This window comes from Heteronotia binoei, chromosome 4 (assembly GCF_032191835.1).
Source record: "Heteronotia binoei isolate CCM8104 ecotype False Entrance Well chromosome 4, APGP_CSIRO_Hbin_v1, whole genome shotgun sequence".
In the NCBI taxonomy this organism is placed as follows: Eukaryota; Metazoa; Chordata; class Lepidosauria; order Squamata; family Gekkonidae; genus Heteronotia; species Heteronotia binoei.
Window position 1 is genome coordinate 180088949 of NC_083226.1, and position 18415 is coordinate 180107363.

An 18415-nucleotide genomic window follows, 5' to 3' on the forward strand; every position below is an offset into this window, starting at 1 on the left:
GATTCCTTTGAGACGAAATTTTGTTTTGAATCCTCACAGGAGGCTCTTTCCCCTCCGACTTTTGGTACCTGAGTCAGCGGATTTCTTTCTTGATTAAAACAGAGGACGCCCTGCCTGACTCTTGCAGACGGATGGATCCAACCTTCTCCTAAGTAGCCTTTCTCCCACTTAAACGGTGCTTCCTCCACGCCAAAAGGAAAGACGCGGTACAAATACTTTAATAAATAAAAGAATAAGAATCCACCCCGCCAAGCCAAGCGATCCCATCAAACCACTTGACAGTAACTCGCCTTCCCCAACAGCTCCGTTTCCCCTGCACTCTCTTTATTTCATGCGTGCAATACATATAAATACCCCTGCGAGTGTCCCAATGTCCGCTTGCGTGTTCCCAGGCGGCGGCCTGATAAAAGTCACCAGGGTACCTGTTGGTCGAGGCACCCGCCCGTCTCTTGCCTCACACGCTGTTTTGGAGCTCGGTGTTCCCCTCCTGGTTTTTCTTCCCTCTCTCGCCGGCGGCAGCTTCCAGCGAAGCCCGATTGTGGAAGTCGATGAAGACGTTGTACACCAAGAACCCTGCGAGGCTCCCCACCATTGGCGCCACAACGGGGACCCACCACCAACAGTTCCCCGCTCTGTAAGAAAAGACAAAGGCAGGGGTTTGGGGGGGCAGGAACGCACAGGAAAGCAGCTCTGGCTGGCTTGGCATCAGGGTGTGGCCTAATAGGCAAATGAGTTCCTGCTGGGCCTTTTTTATTTAAAAAAAAAAGACTTGTATGGAACAATGGTGACATCAGGGGTGTGGCCTAATACACAAATTTCTACAAAAAAGCCCTGTGTGGAACAATGGTGACATTTGGATGTGTGGCCTAATATGCAAATGAGTTCCTGCTGGACCTTTTCTACAAAAAAGCCCTGTGTGGGGCAATGGTGATGGCAGGGGGTGTGGCCTAATATGTAAATGAGTTCCAACTGGGCTTTTTCTACAAAAAAAGACCCATGTGAAACAATGGTGCTGTCAGGAGGTGTGGCCTAATACATAAACGTGTTTCTGCTGGGTTCTTTCTACAAAAAAGACCTGTGTGAAGCAATGGTGACATCAGGGGGCATGACCTAATACGCAAATGAGTTCCTGCTCAGCTTTTTCTACAAAAAAGACCCGTGGGAAACAATGGTGATGTCAGGGGGTGTGGCCTAATGTGCAAATGAGTTCCTGCTGGGCTTTTTCTTTTTTAAACCTGCAAACTGCCTGTGTTTTGGACTGTGTATGTGCCTTTAAATCTGAGCAAGAGGACTACTGAATGGGCAGGGAAAGTAGGCAGAGCCACTTGGATCTTCCCACCAGTGTGAAAGGAAGAGAAGCAAGCAGAATCCCTCTTTGTTTGAAGGAAAACTCCAACCCCCAGGCTGCTCTGCTTTCATTTTCTTGTTAGTCCGAAGTTGGTTGTAATACAGCAGATGGTTACATTCAGCAACTTTTGGGAGTAAAGTGATTGCCCCAGTGAGATCACAGTGAGCCTGCTTCGGCGGGGAGGGCGGGATATAAATGCGAAAAATAAATAAAGTGTGTGGGTGCTAACTGTGTTTATTTTGGCTGCCTTGTGAGAGTGTGTGTGTTCACTTTCATTCAGTGGAAGTGCAGCTGCTGGGGGATGAGGAAATGAAGACTGTATTCAGGGGGACTGCACTGCTGTATTTTTATTTATTGTAAGGAATGGGAAAGTCTCCTAGCTCCATCCCCAAAGTCCCCAGCTATTTTCTGAGCTGGACCTCACAATCCTAGCTGTGAACCCATCCATCCCTAGCCTGGCGTTTCTGGAAGAACAGAATGAGGCCCAGAACAGAGATGCAGCACTTACTTGAAGACCTCCAGGCCCCAGCCGGCTATAGCTGTGAAGATCCTTGGTGGCAAATCCCGGGAAGGGTTGATGGCGTAGCCGGTGTTCATTCCCATGGATATGCCGATCAAGGTAACCAGAAGCCCGATAATAAAAGCGTGGGTACCCGCCAGGGCAGGTGCATTCTTCTTGTCATTGATAGCCAGAATGCCAAGTACCAGCACGGCAGTGGCGATGAACTGCGGGACACACACAAACACAGATGAAGCTGCCTAATACTGACTCAGACCCTTGGTCCATCCAGGTCCGTCTTGTCTCCTCAGATTGGCAGCTGCTCCCCAGGGTCTCCCCAAGGCAGAGGTCTTTGACATTCCCTCCTACCCAGACCTTGACTTGGAGATGCCCAGGATTGAACCTGGAACCTTCTGCATGCCAAGTGGGAAGGGAAAGCAAATAGACAGAGGAGAGAGAGACAGCAAGAAAGCAACTTTAAATGCATTCTCCAAGCTGCTGGCTGGATTGGCTTGAAGAAGTGATTTAAAGAGAGAGATGCTTTCTCCAAGCGGGTCAAGAGGACAGCGAGGGTTTCGAGAGCCACACGATACGTGCAAAAGAGTCAGATGTGGCTCCCAAGCCACAGTTTGGCCACCCCTGGGATATAACAATCTTGACCTCCGTATGTTCATTTGGTGCCCGTCCCATCAAGTTTATAGGGATAAGCTTATTTCCCCATTTCTAGACAGACCAACCGTGGGTGCAGATAAGACCTGCCTGGAGAGATTACTAACTAACGAAAATCCAGCGGTCGCCAGGCAAGTAGCCAAATTCTGCTTCCACTCGGTAAAATTTCCGAATATGAAGCATGATCGTGGCATGGGTAGTTTTTTTTCTTTTTACTTGTACGACTCTAAATCATTTTATATGCATGAGACATTTTCGACTTGCCTTCGATTTTGGGACCGTTATGTCTTCTAAGAGTTTTAAGGTTTTATGACTAAACGTTTTTTGTGTGTTGGAATTCATCTCCTCGGTTTCTAATAAGAATGTATGCTTATGTATACATTGACCACAAATAAAAACATTCATTTAAATATTAACAATCTTGACCTGGAGAAACCTTCCCAAACAGCAGTAGGAGCTCCTTTGCATATTAGGCCACACACCCCTGATGTAGCCAATCCTCCAAGGACCTTTGCATATCAAGCCACACCCCTTGATGTAGCCAATCTTTCAAGAGCTTACAGGGCTTTTCTTACAGAGCCTACTGTAAGCTCCAGGAGGATTGGCTACATTAGGGGGGGTGGCCTAATATGCAAAGGAGGTCCTGCTAGAATTCCTTACAGGGCTCTTCTCACAGGGCCTGCTGTAAGCTCCAGGAGGATTGGCTACATTAGGGGTGGGGGTGGCCTAATATGCAAAGGAGGTCCTGCTACAAAAAAAGACTAAGAACGGTTGCCAACCCTCGGTTTAGAAATATTTCGAGATGGGAGGGTGGAGCCTGGGAGGGTGGACCTTAGAGAGAGGCAGGACCTCAGAAGGCCATAAGGTCATTCCTTCCAAAGCAGCCGTTTTCTCTAGGAGAAGCGGGAAAATGAATTTTAAATAAAGGCATAAATAAGTGATCTATGTAGCCTGGAGAGCACCTGTCATTCCAGGAGATCTCTAGACCCGCCTGGATGTCAGCAATCCCAATTCATAGACACACATGACCCTCTTAGGGAGGGAGGGCATGTGATAATCATAATCGGGTGGAATTCTATCAGGAGCTCCTTTGCATATTAGGCCACACACCTCTGAGGTAGTCAATCCTCCAAGACCTTACAAGGTTCTTCTTTGCAAGCTCTTGGAGGATTGGCTACATCAGGGGTGTATGGCCTAATATGCAAAGCAGCTCCTGCTAGAATTCCACCCCTGGTCATAATAGCAATATTTTTGTACTGTTAAGGGAATTCAGAGCGTTTCGTGTGCACAGTTAAGTGCTTTGGCAAGGTGAACAACTCTGGGTTGGGAAATTCCAGGAGGACGAAGCGGAGGAGGTTGGATTTATACCCCTTCACTACCCGAAGGAGTCTCAGAACAGCTTATAATCTCCTTTCTCTTTCCCTTCCCCTCCCCACAGCAGACACCCTTGTGAGGTAGGTGGGGCAGAGAGAGCTCTGACAGAAACTGCTCTTGACCAGAAAAGCTGTGAGAACTTGTGACTGACCCAAGGCCACTCCAGCCGCTGTAAGTGGAGGAGTGGGGAATCAAACCCGGTTCTCCCAGATAAGAGTCCACGCACTTCACCCCTACACCAAACTGGCTCACTCAACAGTTAATACATTGACAAACAACAATTTAAAAGTCTTTGGCATGGGTGGGCAATGATGCGTCTCTGGAACGTCACATTTTAGAAGAAGGTCGCAGGTATATACCCTGCCATTTTCTCTGAATCAGAGTCTCAGAGCGTCTTACAATCTTCTTTATCTCCTTCCCCCGCAACAGACTCCCTGTGAGGTAGGTGAGGCTGAGAGAGCTCTCCCAGAAGCTGCCCTTTCAAGGACAACTCCTGCCAGAACTACGGCTGACCCTGGATCATTCCAGCAGGTGCAAGTGGAGGAGTGGGGAATCATACCCGGTTCTCCCACATAAGAGTCCGCACATTTAACCACTACACCAAACTGGCTCTCGTGGTGGTGGTGGAAACTGAGGAGTCTGCCCTCCAAAACAGCCATTTTCTCTAGGGGTATTTATCTCTGCCACCTGGAAATCAGGAGATCCCCTTGACCCCACCTAGAGGTTGGCAATCCTTTTTGCAAACCTACAGTGCTCAGCCAACCCTCTGCCCCTCTTTTCCCAGCATGCTTTCCATTAAGCGTGCCATATTAATCTTCCAGTTTGGTGTAATGGTTAAGTGTGTAGACTCTTAACTGGGAGAACCAGGTTTGATTCCCCACTCCTCCACTTGCACCTGCTGGAATGGCCTTGGGTCAGCCATAGTTATCACAGAGCTTGTCTTTGAAAGGGCAGCTGCTCTGAGAGCCCACTCCAGCCCCACCCACCTCACAGGATGTCTGTTGTGGGGGGAGAAGATATAGGAGATTGTAAGCCACTCTGAGTCTCTGTCTTTGAAAGGGCAGCTGCTGTGAGAGCCCTCTCAACCCCACCCACCTCAAAGGTGTCTGTTGTGGGGGGAGAAGATATAGGAGATTGTAAGCCGCTCTGAGTCTCTGTCCTTGAAAGGGCAGCTGCTGTGAGGGCCCTCTCAGCCCCACCCACCTCACAAGGTGTCTGTTGTGGGGGGAGAAGAAATAGAAGATTGTAAGCCGCTCTGAGTCTCTGTCCTTGAAAGGGCAGCTGCTGTGAGGGCCCTCTCAGTCCCACCCACCTCACAAGGTGTCTGTTGTGGGGGGAGAAGATATAAATGATTGTAAGCCGCTTTGAGTCTCTGTCCTTGAAAGGGCAGCTGCTGTGAGGGCCCTCTCAGCCCCACCCACCTCACAGGGTTTCCGTTGTGGGGAGGAAGGGAAAGAGGATTGTGAGCTGCTCTGAGATTCAGAATGAAGGGTGGGATATAAATCCAATATCTTCTTCTTCTTCTCTTGGTATCCAAAACCAAATTCAGCATCCTGAGTAATTTTAAAGCAAAAAAAACAAAAAAGCCACCCCTCATCAAATCTCTAGTCCTCAAGGCCCTGTGGAACTTCAGCTTCCAGATAGCGGCTGGGCAGAAGCCAAGTTCCAGACAACAGCTGGAGGAAGAGTCATTCACACAGCTGGCCTCTTGCTCTTTCTCTGATCTCTGCATTCCATCAGCAAGGCCGTGGCAGTCTCTCTTCGGCCGCTGACCTCTTGGATGAACCCTCTCCACACAGACATGTACGGAGCCGGGTAAGTGGCGAAGATCCCAGCGGTGGCGGTCGGCCCTGTAACGGTTAGGTTTCCTCCAGTGTAATCCATCAGAGCATCTAGAACGGGAAATAAGCAAATGCAGCCTTTGACAAGGAAGAAGACCACAGATTTATACCCCGCCCTTCTCTCTGAATCAGAGACTGATTTCCCATGAGCCTTATCTCGCTCTTGCTGTCGCTCTCGCTCTCCTCTTCTCAACAGGGCTTCCGTCGGATTTCCCACAAGCTACCCCGAGGCTGCAACTTGCCCCACGAAAAAGGTAAAGCTAATTGCAGCCTTGGGGCAAATAGTGTGAAATCTGATGGAGGAGCATGAGTGGCATAAGGCTAGTGAAAAATCGGTCAGAGAGCAGCTTACAATCTCCTTTCCCTTCCTTCCCCACAACGGACACCCTGTGAAGTGGGCAGGGCTGAGAGAGCTCCGGCAGGAGCTGCCCTTTCAAGGACAGCTCTGCGAGAGCTATGGCTGACCCAAGGCCATTCCAGCAGCTGCAAGTGAAGGAGTGGGGAATCAAACCCAGTTCTCCCAGATAAGAGTCCGCGCACTTCACCACTACACCAAACTGGCTCTGGAAAAGGCTGTTCAAGATCCATCAGTGAGGCAAGAACACTAGAAGCCCTCCCACTGTGCCCCCCCCCAAGCACCAAGAATACAGAGCATCACTGCCCCAGACAGAGAGTTCCATCAATACACTGTGGTTAAGAGAGCCACTGATGGACCTCTGCTCCAGATGTTTATCCAATCCCCTCTTGAAGCTAGCTGTGCTTGTAGCGGCCACCACCTCCTGTGGCAGTGAATTCCATGTGTCAATCACCCTTGGGGTGAAGGACTTCCTTTTATCTGTCCTAACCCGACTGCTCATCAGTTTCATTGGACCCGTGAAGCTGCTGGTGCTTCCTCAATGCAAACAGTTTCAGTTTTCCTGCGGACTTCCTGTTATGTATGTGGACTCAAGCGAAGACTTTGGGTGTTCCTGCCAGGCTCATTGGAGCCGTACGGACTGAGCTTGGGGACTTGGGAACCATGGGCTGCAGGATCCAAATCTCAGCAGCCTTGGACCAATCACAAGCTCCCACCGGTTTGAATGACCCAATAACGTGCTTCCGCGGGAACCCAGAGATGTATATGCGTTTGGCCTGTGGGCCCAGTTACCATACTTGGAGTGTAGCCATCTACTATGCTACTCTTAATAAAGAGCTTATCAGTGATTCTGAGACTCATCAATGCGTAGAACCCACTCTACAATAGTTCCCCTGGTTAGAACATAAGAACATAAGAGAAGCCATGTTGGATCAGGCCAACGGCCCATCAAGTCCAACACTCTGTGTCACACAGTGGCAAAAAAATTTATATACACACATACACTGTGGCTAATAGCCACTGATGGACCTGTGCTCCATATTTTTATCTAAACCCCTCTTGAAGGTGGCTAAACTTGTGGCCGCCACCACCTCCTATGGCAGTGAATTCCACATGTTAATCACCCTTTGGATGAAGAAGTACTTTCTCCAATGCTATAATATCCTTTTTGAGGTGCGGCGACCAGTGGTTGACAAACGCACTGAACGTTATTAGGGTTGCCAAGTCCAATTCAAGAAATATCTGGAGACTTTGGGGGTGGAGCCAAGAACAAGGTTGGGACAAGCACAATTGAACTCCAAAGGGAGTTCTGGCCATCACATTTCAAGGGACGTCACACCTTTTAAATGCCTTCTTTCCATAGGAAATAATGAAGGATAGGGGCACCTTCTTTGGGGGCACATAGAATTGGACCCCCTGGTCCAATGTTTTTGAAACTTGGAGGATATTTTGAGGAGAGGCACCAGATGCTAAGCTGCAAATTTGGGCATCTACCTCAAAAAACAGCCCCCCCCAGAGCCCCAGATATTCGTGGATCTATTCTCCATTATTTCCTAAGGGAATACATCTCTATAGGGAATAATAAAATTCCCAGCAGACATTTCCCTCCCCTCCCCCTGCTTTCTGACGACCCTGAAGCGGGGGGAGGGCCTCCAAACCGGGGGATCCCCTGCCCCCGCCTGGGGATTGGCAACCCTAAACGTTATTCTTCTTACCAGCTACATCTTGGGCTGTGCTGTGGGGGTGGGGGTGCTGAGGGAAGGGGGAAGCAACCTACCATAGTACATTAAGAAAACGCCAGCAGACGCAATGAACGATCCCAGGAACTGGCCAATCACATACGCTGGAAACTTGCGCCAAGGGAGATTTCCGACCACACAGTTTGCAAAGGTGACCGCTGCATTCATGTGAGCACCTTTTGGGGGAAGGGGCAGGCAACAGAAAGAAGAGCAGTCATGTTAAAAAAACGTTTTATTTTAATGGTTCACTGACATGCAGAATGGATTACAATCGTACGGTTAGCTCTATTACTACTTTTCTATTCCCACTTTCCCTGCTTCTCTTCTTTTGTTTGGAAAACAAAACTTTTCATGTACAAGAAGAGCGGCCAAAAGAAGAAGAGTGGTGGCTGAAAATATGTTATCTGAAAATATCTGGAGAGCCAGTTTGGTGCTGGAGAGCCAGTTTGGGTCAGCCATAGCTCTGGCAGAGGTTGTCCTTGAAAGGGCAGCTGCTGTGAGAGCCCTCTCAGCCCCACCCTCCTCACAGGGTGTCTGTTGTGGGGGAGGAAGGTAAAGGAGATTGTGAGCCGCTCTGAGACTCTTTGGAGTGGAGGGCGGGATATAAATCCAATATCTTCATCTACCTCACAGGGTGTCTTGTTGTGGGGGAGGAAGGGAAAGGAGATTGTGAGCCGCTCTGAGACTCTTTGGAGTGGAGGGCGGGATATAAATCCAATATCTTCATCTACCTCACAGGGTGTTAGTTGTGGGGGAGGAAGGGAAAGGAGATTGTGAGCCGCTCTGAGACTCTTTGGAGTGGAGGGCGGGATATAAATCCAATATCTTCATCTACCTCACAGGGTGTCTGTTGTGGGGGAGGAAGGTAAAGGAGATGGTGAGCCACTCTGAGACTCTTCGGAGTGGAGGGCGGGATATAAATCCAATATCTTCATCTACCTCACAGGGTGTCTGTTGTGGGGGAGGAAGGGAAAGGAGATTGTGAGCCACTCTGAGACTCTTCGGAGTGGAGGGCAGGATATAAATCCAATATCTTCATCTACCTCACAGGGTGTCTGTTGTGGGGGAGGAAGGGAAAGGAGATTGTGAGCCGCTCTGAGACTCTTTGGAGTGGAGGGCGGGATATAAATCCAGTATCTTCATCTACCTCACAGGGTGTCTGTTGTGGGGGAGGAAGGTAAAGGAGATGGTGAGCCGCTCTGAGACTCTTCGGAGTGGAGGGTGGGATATAAATCCAATATCTTCATCTACCTCACAGGGTGTCTGTTGTGGGGGAGGAAGGGAAAGGAGATTGTGAGCCGCTCTGAGACTCTTCGGAGTGGAGGGCGGGATATAAATCCAATATCTTCATCTACCTCACAGGGTGTCTGTTGTGGGGTGTGGAGAAACACCATCTTAGAGTGTTGGTGCTTCATTGGCAGGGATCAGTAAATTCCCCAGCAGGCTTTGTAGCCTCCCTCCAGCCCCCCCTCCCTTCCAGAGCCAAACCAACAACTCTAGGGGGAAAGCCTCCTAGAGAGGCAGGAAGTTCTTTTGTTCTTGGCATGTGCTAGGAGGAGGAGTTTTTCAGTTCTCAGCTGCAGCTCGAAGGGAGAGGTTGCCAGTGGGAGAGCTCCTGCCTGTGCATGCGGCCTATTCAAAAGAGAATGAGGCCTCCAGGCAGTAAGACAAAGTAAGTCATCCAAAAGGGCAGGGCATGTTTAGATCAGGGCCAGCAGGATGCGTTTATAATCAACTTTTCTTTGTTATACTGGTTGCAGTACAGGTGCTGTGCTGTGCTAATTTTGTAAATGCAACTGTTTTTGTTTTGTTTTTCTTTTCCTATCTTTTTCTCTTGTAAATAAATAGTTTTTCTGTTTTAAATGCTGGCAGTCAATCTCTGTACCACATAGATCCCCAAACCGCTTTAGACCACGCTGTTTTTAAGAAGGGGGCCCCAGGGAAGGGGGAAGGCATGCAGTTGGATAAGGTGCCAATCCTCCAGGGGTGCCCCAAAGAAGTGCTGAGGTCTCTGTGAAACCCAAGTACAGGGTGGCAGAGGACCTTGAGGCCTGGCCTCATAGCAGGAGAGGGGGATTGGGAGTCCTGTTCCTCTCAATCTGAACCCCGGGACTGAGCAGGTGGTGGCAGCGCGCCCAAGGGGCAGGAGGAGAAATAGCTCCCTCCAGGAGTTGGCGACTCAATAGGGAGCTGACGGGACCGGGTCTGAAGGCAGAATCGGGCCGGTTCCGCCACATGGGGGAAGAAGGGAAAGGAGATTGTGAGCCACTCTGAGACTCTTCGGAGTGGAGGGCAGGATATAAATCCAGTATCTTCATCTACCTCACAGGGTGTCTGTTGTGGGGGAGGAAGGGAAAGGAGATTGTGAGCCGCTCTGAGACTCTTCGGAGTGGAGGGCGGGATATAAATCCTATATCTTCATCTACCTCACAGGGTGTCTGTTGTGGGGGAGGGAGGGAAAGGAGATTGTGAGCCGCTCTGAGACTCTTCGGAGTGGAGGGCGGGATATAAATCTAATATCTTCATCTACCTCATAGGGTGTCTGTTGTGGGGGAGGGAGGGAAAGGAGATTGTGAGCCGCTCTGAGACTCTTTGGAGTAGAGGGCGGGATATAAATCCAATATCATCATCTTCTTCTTCTTATGAGAAAATGATAGAATATTCTGAATAGGTTGTTATCATGGTTTCCTAAACTACTGTGTTTACTTTTTCTTTGTACTTTTAAATCAAGGATTTATGATTGTCCTTAACATCTGTAAAATCCCCCTTTGCGTGGTGTTCTTTTAATTTCATTTCTCTCTCTCCCCCCAACCCCTTTTTCTTTATTCCGTATGCCTTTAAAAAGTTCTTTAAAATAAAATTAGATACGTAGAAAAAAAGAGAAAATGGCTGTTTTGGAGGGTGGACTCTCCCTTCTGGAATTATACTTGTCATAAATAAAACCTGACTTCCATCATACCTTTTAATTAATTAATTGGTTTTATTTCCCGCCCTCCCTGCCGAAGCACGCTCCGGGCGGATCACAATATATAATAAAGTAACAACAAAAACAGTTAAATTAAACATTAGATTAAAACAACTTAAAATGATTTGGTGCGAATTTCCATACGGTTTAAAGATGGCATTCAGTGATCTTAAACATCCATTTTGATCTAATATCACGACGATGGTCGTCATTCAGTTATAGGCTAACTGAAAATAATATCGTCCCGCAAGGCTCTGGCCTTCTTAGGTGATTGGTTCCACCAATGAGGGACGGAGACTGAGAAGGCTCAAATCCCTGGAGACTTTGGGGGTGGACCCAGGAGAGGGCGGGGTTTGGGGGAAGGGAGGGGCCTCAGCACGGTACAGTGCCGAAGAGTCCAACCTTCAAAGCAGCTGCTTTCTCCAGGGGAGCTAATCTCCACCAACTGGAGATCAGTTGGAAAAGCAGATCTCCAGGCCCCACCTGCAGGCTGGCAACTGCAGCACTTTGCTATAGATGGTGAGAATTTTCTCTTAGTAATCCCTGGCCCCCTCTGCCAAAAGCAAGTGTTAGAACATAAGAACCTAAGAGAAGCCCTGTTGGATCAGGCCACTGTCCCACCCAGTCCAACACTCTGTGTCACATAAGAACATAAGAGAAGCCCTGTTGGATCAGGCCACTGGCCCATCCAGTCCAACACTCTGTGTCACATAAGAACATAAGAGAAGCCCTGTTGGATCAGGCCAGTGGCCCCTCCAGTCCAACCCTCTGTGTCACATAAGAACATAAGAGAAGCCCTGTTGGATCAGGCCAATGGCCCCTCCAGTCCAACCCTCTGTGTCACATAAGAACATAAGAGAAGCCATGTTGGATCAGGCCAGTGGCCCATCCAGTCCAACACTCTGTGTCACATAAGAACATAAGAGAAGCCCTGTTGGATCAGGCCAGTGGCCCATCCAGTCCAAAACTCTGTGTCACATAAGAACATAAGAGAAGCCATGTTGGATCAGGCCAGTGGCCCATCCAGTCCAAAACTCTGTGTCACATAAGAACATAAGAGAAGCCCTGTTGGATCAGGCCAGTGGCCCATCCCATCCAAAACTCTGTGTCACATAAGAACATAAGAGAAGCCCTGTTGGATCAGGCCAATGGCCCATCCCGTCCAACACTCTGTGTCACATAAGAACATAAGAGAAGCCCTGTTGGATCAGGCCAATGGCCCATCCCGTCCAACACTCTGTGTCACATAAGAACATAAGAGAAGCCATGTTGGGTCAGGCCAATGGCCCATCCAGTCCAAAACTCTGTGTCACATAAGAACATAAGAGAAGCCCTGTTGGATCAGGCCAATGGCCCATCCCGTCCAACACTCTGTGTCACATAAGAACATAAGAGAAGCCATGTTGGGTCAGGCCAATGGCCCATCCAGTCCAAAACTCTGTGTCACATAAGAACATAAGAGAAGCCCTGTTGGATCAGGCCAATGGCCCATCCCGTCCAACACTCTGTGTCACATAAGAACATAAGAGAAGCCATGTTGGGTCAGGCCAATGGCCCATCCAGTCCAAAACTCTGTGTCACACAGTGGCCAAAAAACCAAAGTCCCATCAAGGGGTCCACCTGTGGGGTTAGAAGCCCTTCCACTGTGCCCCCCCCCCGCCAGCACCAAGAATACAGAGCATCACTTGCCCCAGACAGAGAGTTCCATCAATACCCTGTGGCTAATAGCCACTGATGGACCTCTGCTCCAGATGCTTATCCAATCCCCTCTTGAAGCTGTCTATGCTTGTAGCCGCCACCCCCTCCTGTGGCAGTGAATTCCACGTGTGAATCACCCTTGGGGTGAAAAAGGACTTCCTTTGATCCATTCTAACCCGACTGCTCAGCAATTTCATTGAAGGCCCTCGAGTTTTCATATTGCGAGAAAGGGAGAAAAGGTCTTCTTTCTCTACCTTCTCTATATATTCCCTCAATATTCTTTGGCAACTCTCTTTCCCAGAGTGTCCCAGGAGCCTTCATTGCACAATAGCAAAAATGGTCCTCCAGGTGAAGTCTAGGGTTGCCAATCCCCAGGTGGGGACAGGGGATCCCCCGGTTTGGAGGCCCTCCCCCCACTTCAGGGTCGTCAGAAAGCAGGGGGAGGGGAGGGAAATGTCTGCAGGGCACTCCATTATTCTCTATGGAGACTGATTCCCATAGGAAATAATGGAGAATTAATCCACGTGTATCTGGGGCTCGGGGGGCTGTGTTTTTAGGTAGAGGCACCAAATTTGCAGCATAGCATCCTGTGCCTCTCCTCAGAACACCCTCCGCATTTCAAAAAGATTGTACTAGGGGGTCCAATTCTATGAGCCCCCGAAGAAGGGGGTCCTGCCCTTCATTATTTTCATTGAAAGCATTGGAAAGGCATGCGGTCCCTTTAAATGTGATGGCCAGAACTCCCTTTGGAGTTCAATTATGCTTGTCACACCCTTGCTCTTGCACCCTTTGGAGTTCAATTATGCTTGTCACACCCTTGCTCTTGGCTCCACCCCCAATGTCTCCCGACTCCACCCCCAAAATCCCCAGATATTTCTCGAGGCACCAAATTTGCAGCAGCATTTCCGATGCCTCTCCTCAAAACACTCTCCACGTTTCAAAAAGATTGGACCAGGGGGTCCAATTCTATGAGCCCCCCAAAAGGTGCTCCTACCCTTCATATTTTCCAACAGAGGAAAGGCATTTAAAAGATGTGCGATCCCTTTAAATGTGATGGCCAGAACTCCCTTTGGAGTTCAATTATGCTTGTCACACCCTTGCTCTTGCACCCTTTGGAGTTCAATTATGCTTGTCACACCCTTGCTCTTGGCTCCACCCCCAAGGTCTCCCGACTCCACCGCCAAAATCCCCAGATATTTCTCAAGGCACCAAATTTGTAGCAGCATATCCGATGCCTGTCCTCAAAACACTCTCCACGTTTCAAAAAGATTGGACCAGGGGGTTCAATTCTATGAGCCCCCCAAAAGGTGCTCCTACCCTTCATATTTTCCAACAGAGGGAAGGCATTTAAAAGATGTGCGATCCCTTTAAATGTGATGGCCAGAACTCCCTTTGGAGTTCAATTATGCTTGTCACACCCTTGCTCTTGGCTCCACCCCCAAGGTCTCCCGACTCCACCCCCAAAATCCCCAGATATTTCTCGAGGCACCAAATTTGCAGCAGCATATCCGATGCCTCTCCTCAAAACACTCTCCACGTTTCAAAAAGATTGGACCAGGGGGTCCAATTCTATGAGCCCCCAAAAAGGTGCTCCTACCCTTCGTATTTTCCAACAGAGGGAAGGCATTTAAAAGATGTGCTGTCCCTTTAAATGCGTTGGCAGAACTCCCTTTGGAGTTCAGTCGTGCTTGCCACACCCTTACTCCTGGCTCCGCCCCCAAAGTCTCCTGGCTCCACCCCCAAAGTCCCCAGATATTTCTTGAATTGGACTTGGCAACCCTAGTGAAGTCCCAAGGGGACCCGCCCCAAACTCACCTGAGATGCCGCCGGCAGCATGGATGCCCATCATGACTCCGAATCCATACCCCAGGTTGATGCTCAGGAACGTCCCAAACTTTTGCTTTCCCAGCACCACCTGGGCAACGGCCCCATTCCCAAAGAGCTGTGGGTGAGGGGAAAGTTTAGTTTAGTTTTTCAGTTTATTTATGATTTATATCCCGCCCTTCCCACCAAGTGGCTCAGGGCGGCTTCCAGCATAAAAAATCTAACATGGAGATATAAAAATTTAAACATGTTAACACAATGTACACAGTTAAAAACATTAGAAAACATATAGCGGTCTAATAAACTACACTCAGTTTCGGATGCCGGTTAGTTATAAGCCAGCCGGAAGAGGGCTGTCTTGCAGGCCCTGCGGAACTGGGCAAAGTCCCGCAGGGCCCTCACCTCTTCCGGCAGCTGGTTCCACCAGGAAGGGGCCATTACAGAGAAGGCCCTATCCCTAGTAGATTTCAGGCGGGCTTCCTTTGGCCCAGGGACAACGAGAAGATTTTGGGTTCCCGATCTCAGTACTCTCTGGGGAACATGTGGGGAGAGAGGGTCCCTCAGGTAGGCAGGTCCTAGGCCATATAGGGCTTTAAAGGTAATGACCAGCACCTTGTACCAGACTCGGTAGGTTGTTGGCAGCCAGTGCAGAACCCGGAGCCCTGGCCGAATGTGCTCCCATCTTGGGAGCCCCAATAACAACCGGGCGGCAGCGTTCTGCACCAACTGCAACTTCCGGGTTCGGCACAGGGGCAGCCCCATGTAGAGGGCGTTGCCGTAGTCCAGCCTCGAGGTGACCGTTGCATGGATCACCGTTGCTAGATCGTCACGCTCCAGGAAGGGAGCCAACTGCCTCGCCCGCCTCAGATGGAAAAATACGGACTTGAAAGATACAAAATGTCAGCGTTACGGCTAGGTTGCGGAATTCCAGACTTGGGGGTAGCGTTGCCAGTCCCCAGATAGGAAGAAACAAACCCCCAGGAGGGTTCCGTGATGACCAGCCTCTCAAAGGAAGAAACCTGATTCAAATACTTATATGAAAGTTCATGTCATCTAATCACTCTCATACACAATATTTTTCACCAGTCATACCCTGACAACAAGTAGCTTCATGGGTGCAAAAAAGAAGAGAAGAATTACAGATTTATACCCCACCTTTCTCTCTGAATCAGAGACTCAGAACAGCTTACAATCTCCTATAGCTTTTCCCCTAGCAACAGACACCCTGTGAGGTGGGTGGGGCTGAGAGGGCTCTCACAGCAGCTGCCCTTTCAAGGACAACTCCTGCCACAGCTATGGCTGACCCAAGGCCATTCCAGCAGCTGCAAGTGGAGGAGTGGGGAATCAAACTCGGTTCTCCCAGAGAAGCGTCCACAAACTTAACCGCGACACCAGACTGGCTCTCTGAATACTCATATATACAGTTCAATTCTGGAGTGCAAGAGAAAAGCCCTTTAACTTAATGCAGGTACACAATTTTGGTACACAATTAAGTTTCAATTTGCAGGTCCCGAAACTTAATTGTGTACCAAAATTGTGGAATCTTGCCAAGCTCTGATATTGTTGGAAAAACTGGTTAAAGCTTCTATTGAAACGGTGGGGAGATAAAAGAACTACCTCATCGCCGTGTTTGCTGTGTTTTTGAGACTACTGTACGTCTAAACGTCGGAAGAAACTTTACCGCCATAAGCTCCCTACCAGAACTGAACCGGGGACTCCTGTGTGTTTTGAAAACATGCTTCCCTTGAGTCCAGGTTGCCATCCTCCAGGTGGGGCCTGAAGATCTCCTGGAATTACAACTCCTAGGCCCCTGCTGTGTGACACCCTGTCTGCTCCAGGCTCCATCCCCAAAACTTCCAGGTATTTCCCAACCAAGTCCTGGCAATCCCAAGAAACACAGCACCCCGCTCAGGGTTGCCAATCCCCAGGTGGGGACAGGGGATTCCCCAGTGTGGAGGCCCTCCCCCCGCTTACAGGGTCATCAGAAAGCTGGGGGGGGGGAGGGAAATGTCTGCTGGGTACTCCATTATTCCCTATGGAGACCGATTCCCATAGGGAATAATGGAGAATTGATCCATGGGTATCTGGGGCTCTAGGGGGCTGTTTGTTGAGGTAGAGGCCCCAAATTTGCAGCATGGCATCCAGTGCCTGTTCTCAAAAGACCCTCCAAGTTTCAAAAAGATTGAACCAAGGAGGGGAGTTCTATGAGCCCCCAAAGAAGAAGAAGCTATTGGATTTATATCCCGCCCTCCACTCCGAAGAGTCTCAGAGCGGCTCACAATCTCCTTTCCCTTCCCCCCCCCCCACAACAGACACCCTGTGAGGTAGATGAAGATATTGGATTTATATCCCTCCCTCCACTCCGAAGAGTCTCAGAGCGGCTCACCATCTCCTTTCCCTTCCTCCCCCCACAACAGGCACCCTGTGAAGTAGATGAAGATATTGGATTTATATCCCGCCCTCCACTCCGAAGACTCTCAGAGCGGCTCACAATCTCCTTTCCCTTCCTCCCCCACAACAGACACCCTGTGAAGTAGATGAAGATATTGGATTTATATCCCGCCCTCCACTCCGAAGAGTCTCAGAGCGGCTCACAATCTCCTTTCCCTCCCCCCCCCCCACAGCAGACACCCTGTGAGGTAGATGAAGATATTGGATTTATATCCCGCCCTCCACTCCGAAGAGTCTCAGAGTGGCTCACAATCTCTTTTCCCTCCCCCCCCCCCCACAACAGACACCCTGTGAGGTAGATGAAAATATTGGATTTATATCCCACCCTCCACTCCGAAGAGTCTCAGAGCGGCTCACAATCTCCTTTCCCTTCCTCCCCCACAACAGTCACCCTGTGAGGCGGGTGGGGCTGAGAGGGCTCTCACAACAGCTGCTCTTTTAAAGACAACCTCTCTGCCAGAGCTCTGGCTGACCCAAGGCCATTCCAGCAGGTGCAAGTGGAGGAGTGGGGAATCAAACCCCGTTCTCCCAGATAAGAGTCCGCACACTTAACCACCACACCAAACTGCCCCTATCCTTCATTATTTTCTATGGAGGGAAGGCATTTAAAAGGTATGCCGTCCCTTTCAATGTGATGGCCTTTGGAGTTCAATTCTGCTTGTCGCAACCTTTCTCCTGGCTCCACCCCCATGTCTCCTGGCTCCACCCCCAAAGTCCCCAGATATGTCTTGAATTGGACTTGGCAAACCTAGCCCCTTTCTCTTCCATGCGCCATGAGCAAAGGCCTCTCCGTGCTGCTCACCATTAAGAGGAACGTTGCCAGGGTCTCGGCCAAGGCCTCTCGGATTCCTTCATGTCGGATGGCCAGCTTGCTGGTTAATTTCTCCAACATCTTTGTCTCTGGCATCCAGGCGGTTCAGTCCCTGCTGGAAGGGCAAAACATCGCGCCAGAGTACAATACGTTATCACTGTACCCTTTAAACATGCTGTGCCAGCGCTTCAGTCCTTCCCCCCCACACACACACATGCATACCGCCCTCGGATCCTCCTTGTCTGGTTAAAGGCTAACAAACCAATTAAGCGGCCGCCCGCTCTTCTCTTTTTAACATTTCCTCTTGGCACTGTGAACCAAAGAAGCTGTCATTTCTTTCATCGGCTCTGCTAAGGAGAGAGAAGAGACCCGCCTTATGGACAGCTTCAAGGACCGAAACTGAACTGTGACGCTGTTGGAGAAGGGGAACAAATAGCTAAGTTCAGAAGGTCGGAGGCAAGTTTCCTTTGCCAAGGCCGCCCCTGGAGAAAGATCAAGACGGGTCATCCTGTTCTGTAGCAGTAAAGAGCAAGTTCAAGAGCGTCTTAAAGAGTAACAGAATTTGTGGCAGGGGATAAGTTTTCCCGAGCCATGGCTGCATACTTCTTTTCTCAAGAACGCTGAGGGCTTTTTCTACAGCAGGAGGAGGAGCAGGAAGAAGTAGAAGAAATTAGGTTTATATCCCACCCTATACCCTGAGTTTCAGAATCTTAGAGCGGTCACAATCTCCTTTACCTTCCCCTCCACACACAACAGACACCCTGTAAGGTGGGTGGGGCTGAGAGAGTTCTCAAGGAAGCTGCCCTTTCAAGGACAACTCCTACAAGAGCTACGGCTGACC

General features: G+C 49.6%; 1 protein-coding gene across 1 annotated transcript; it reads right to left on the reverse strand.

Annotated features, from left to right (window-relative positions):
* Nucleotides 1-307: 307 nt before the first annotated feature.
* LOC132570019 (aquaporin-7-like) lies at nucleotides 308-17757 on the reverse strand. The gene is made up of 6 exons (XM_060236460.1): nucleotides 17566-17757; nucleotides 14304-14430; nucleotides 7864-8001; nucleotides 5664-5782; nucleotides 1857-2074; nucleotides 308-632 (listed from the first exon to the last, which is right to left on the reverse strand). The coding sequence occupies exons 1-6, from the start codon at nucleotides 17668-17670 to the stop codon at nucleotides 455-457; spliced, it is 885 nt and encodes a 294-aa protein (XP_060092443.1). The 5' UTR covers nucleotides 17671-17757; the 3' UTR covers nucleotides 308-454.
* Nucleotides 17758-18415: the final 658 nt, after the last annotated feature.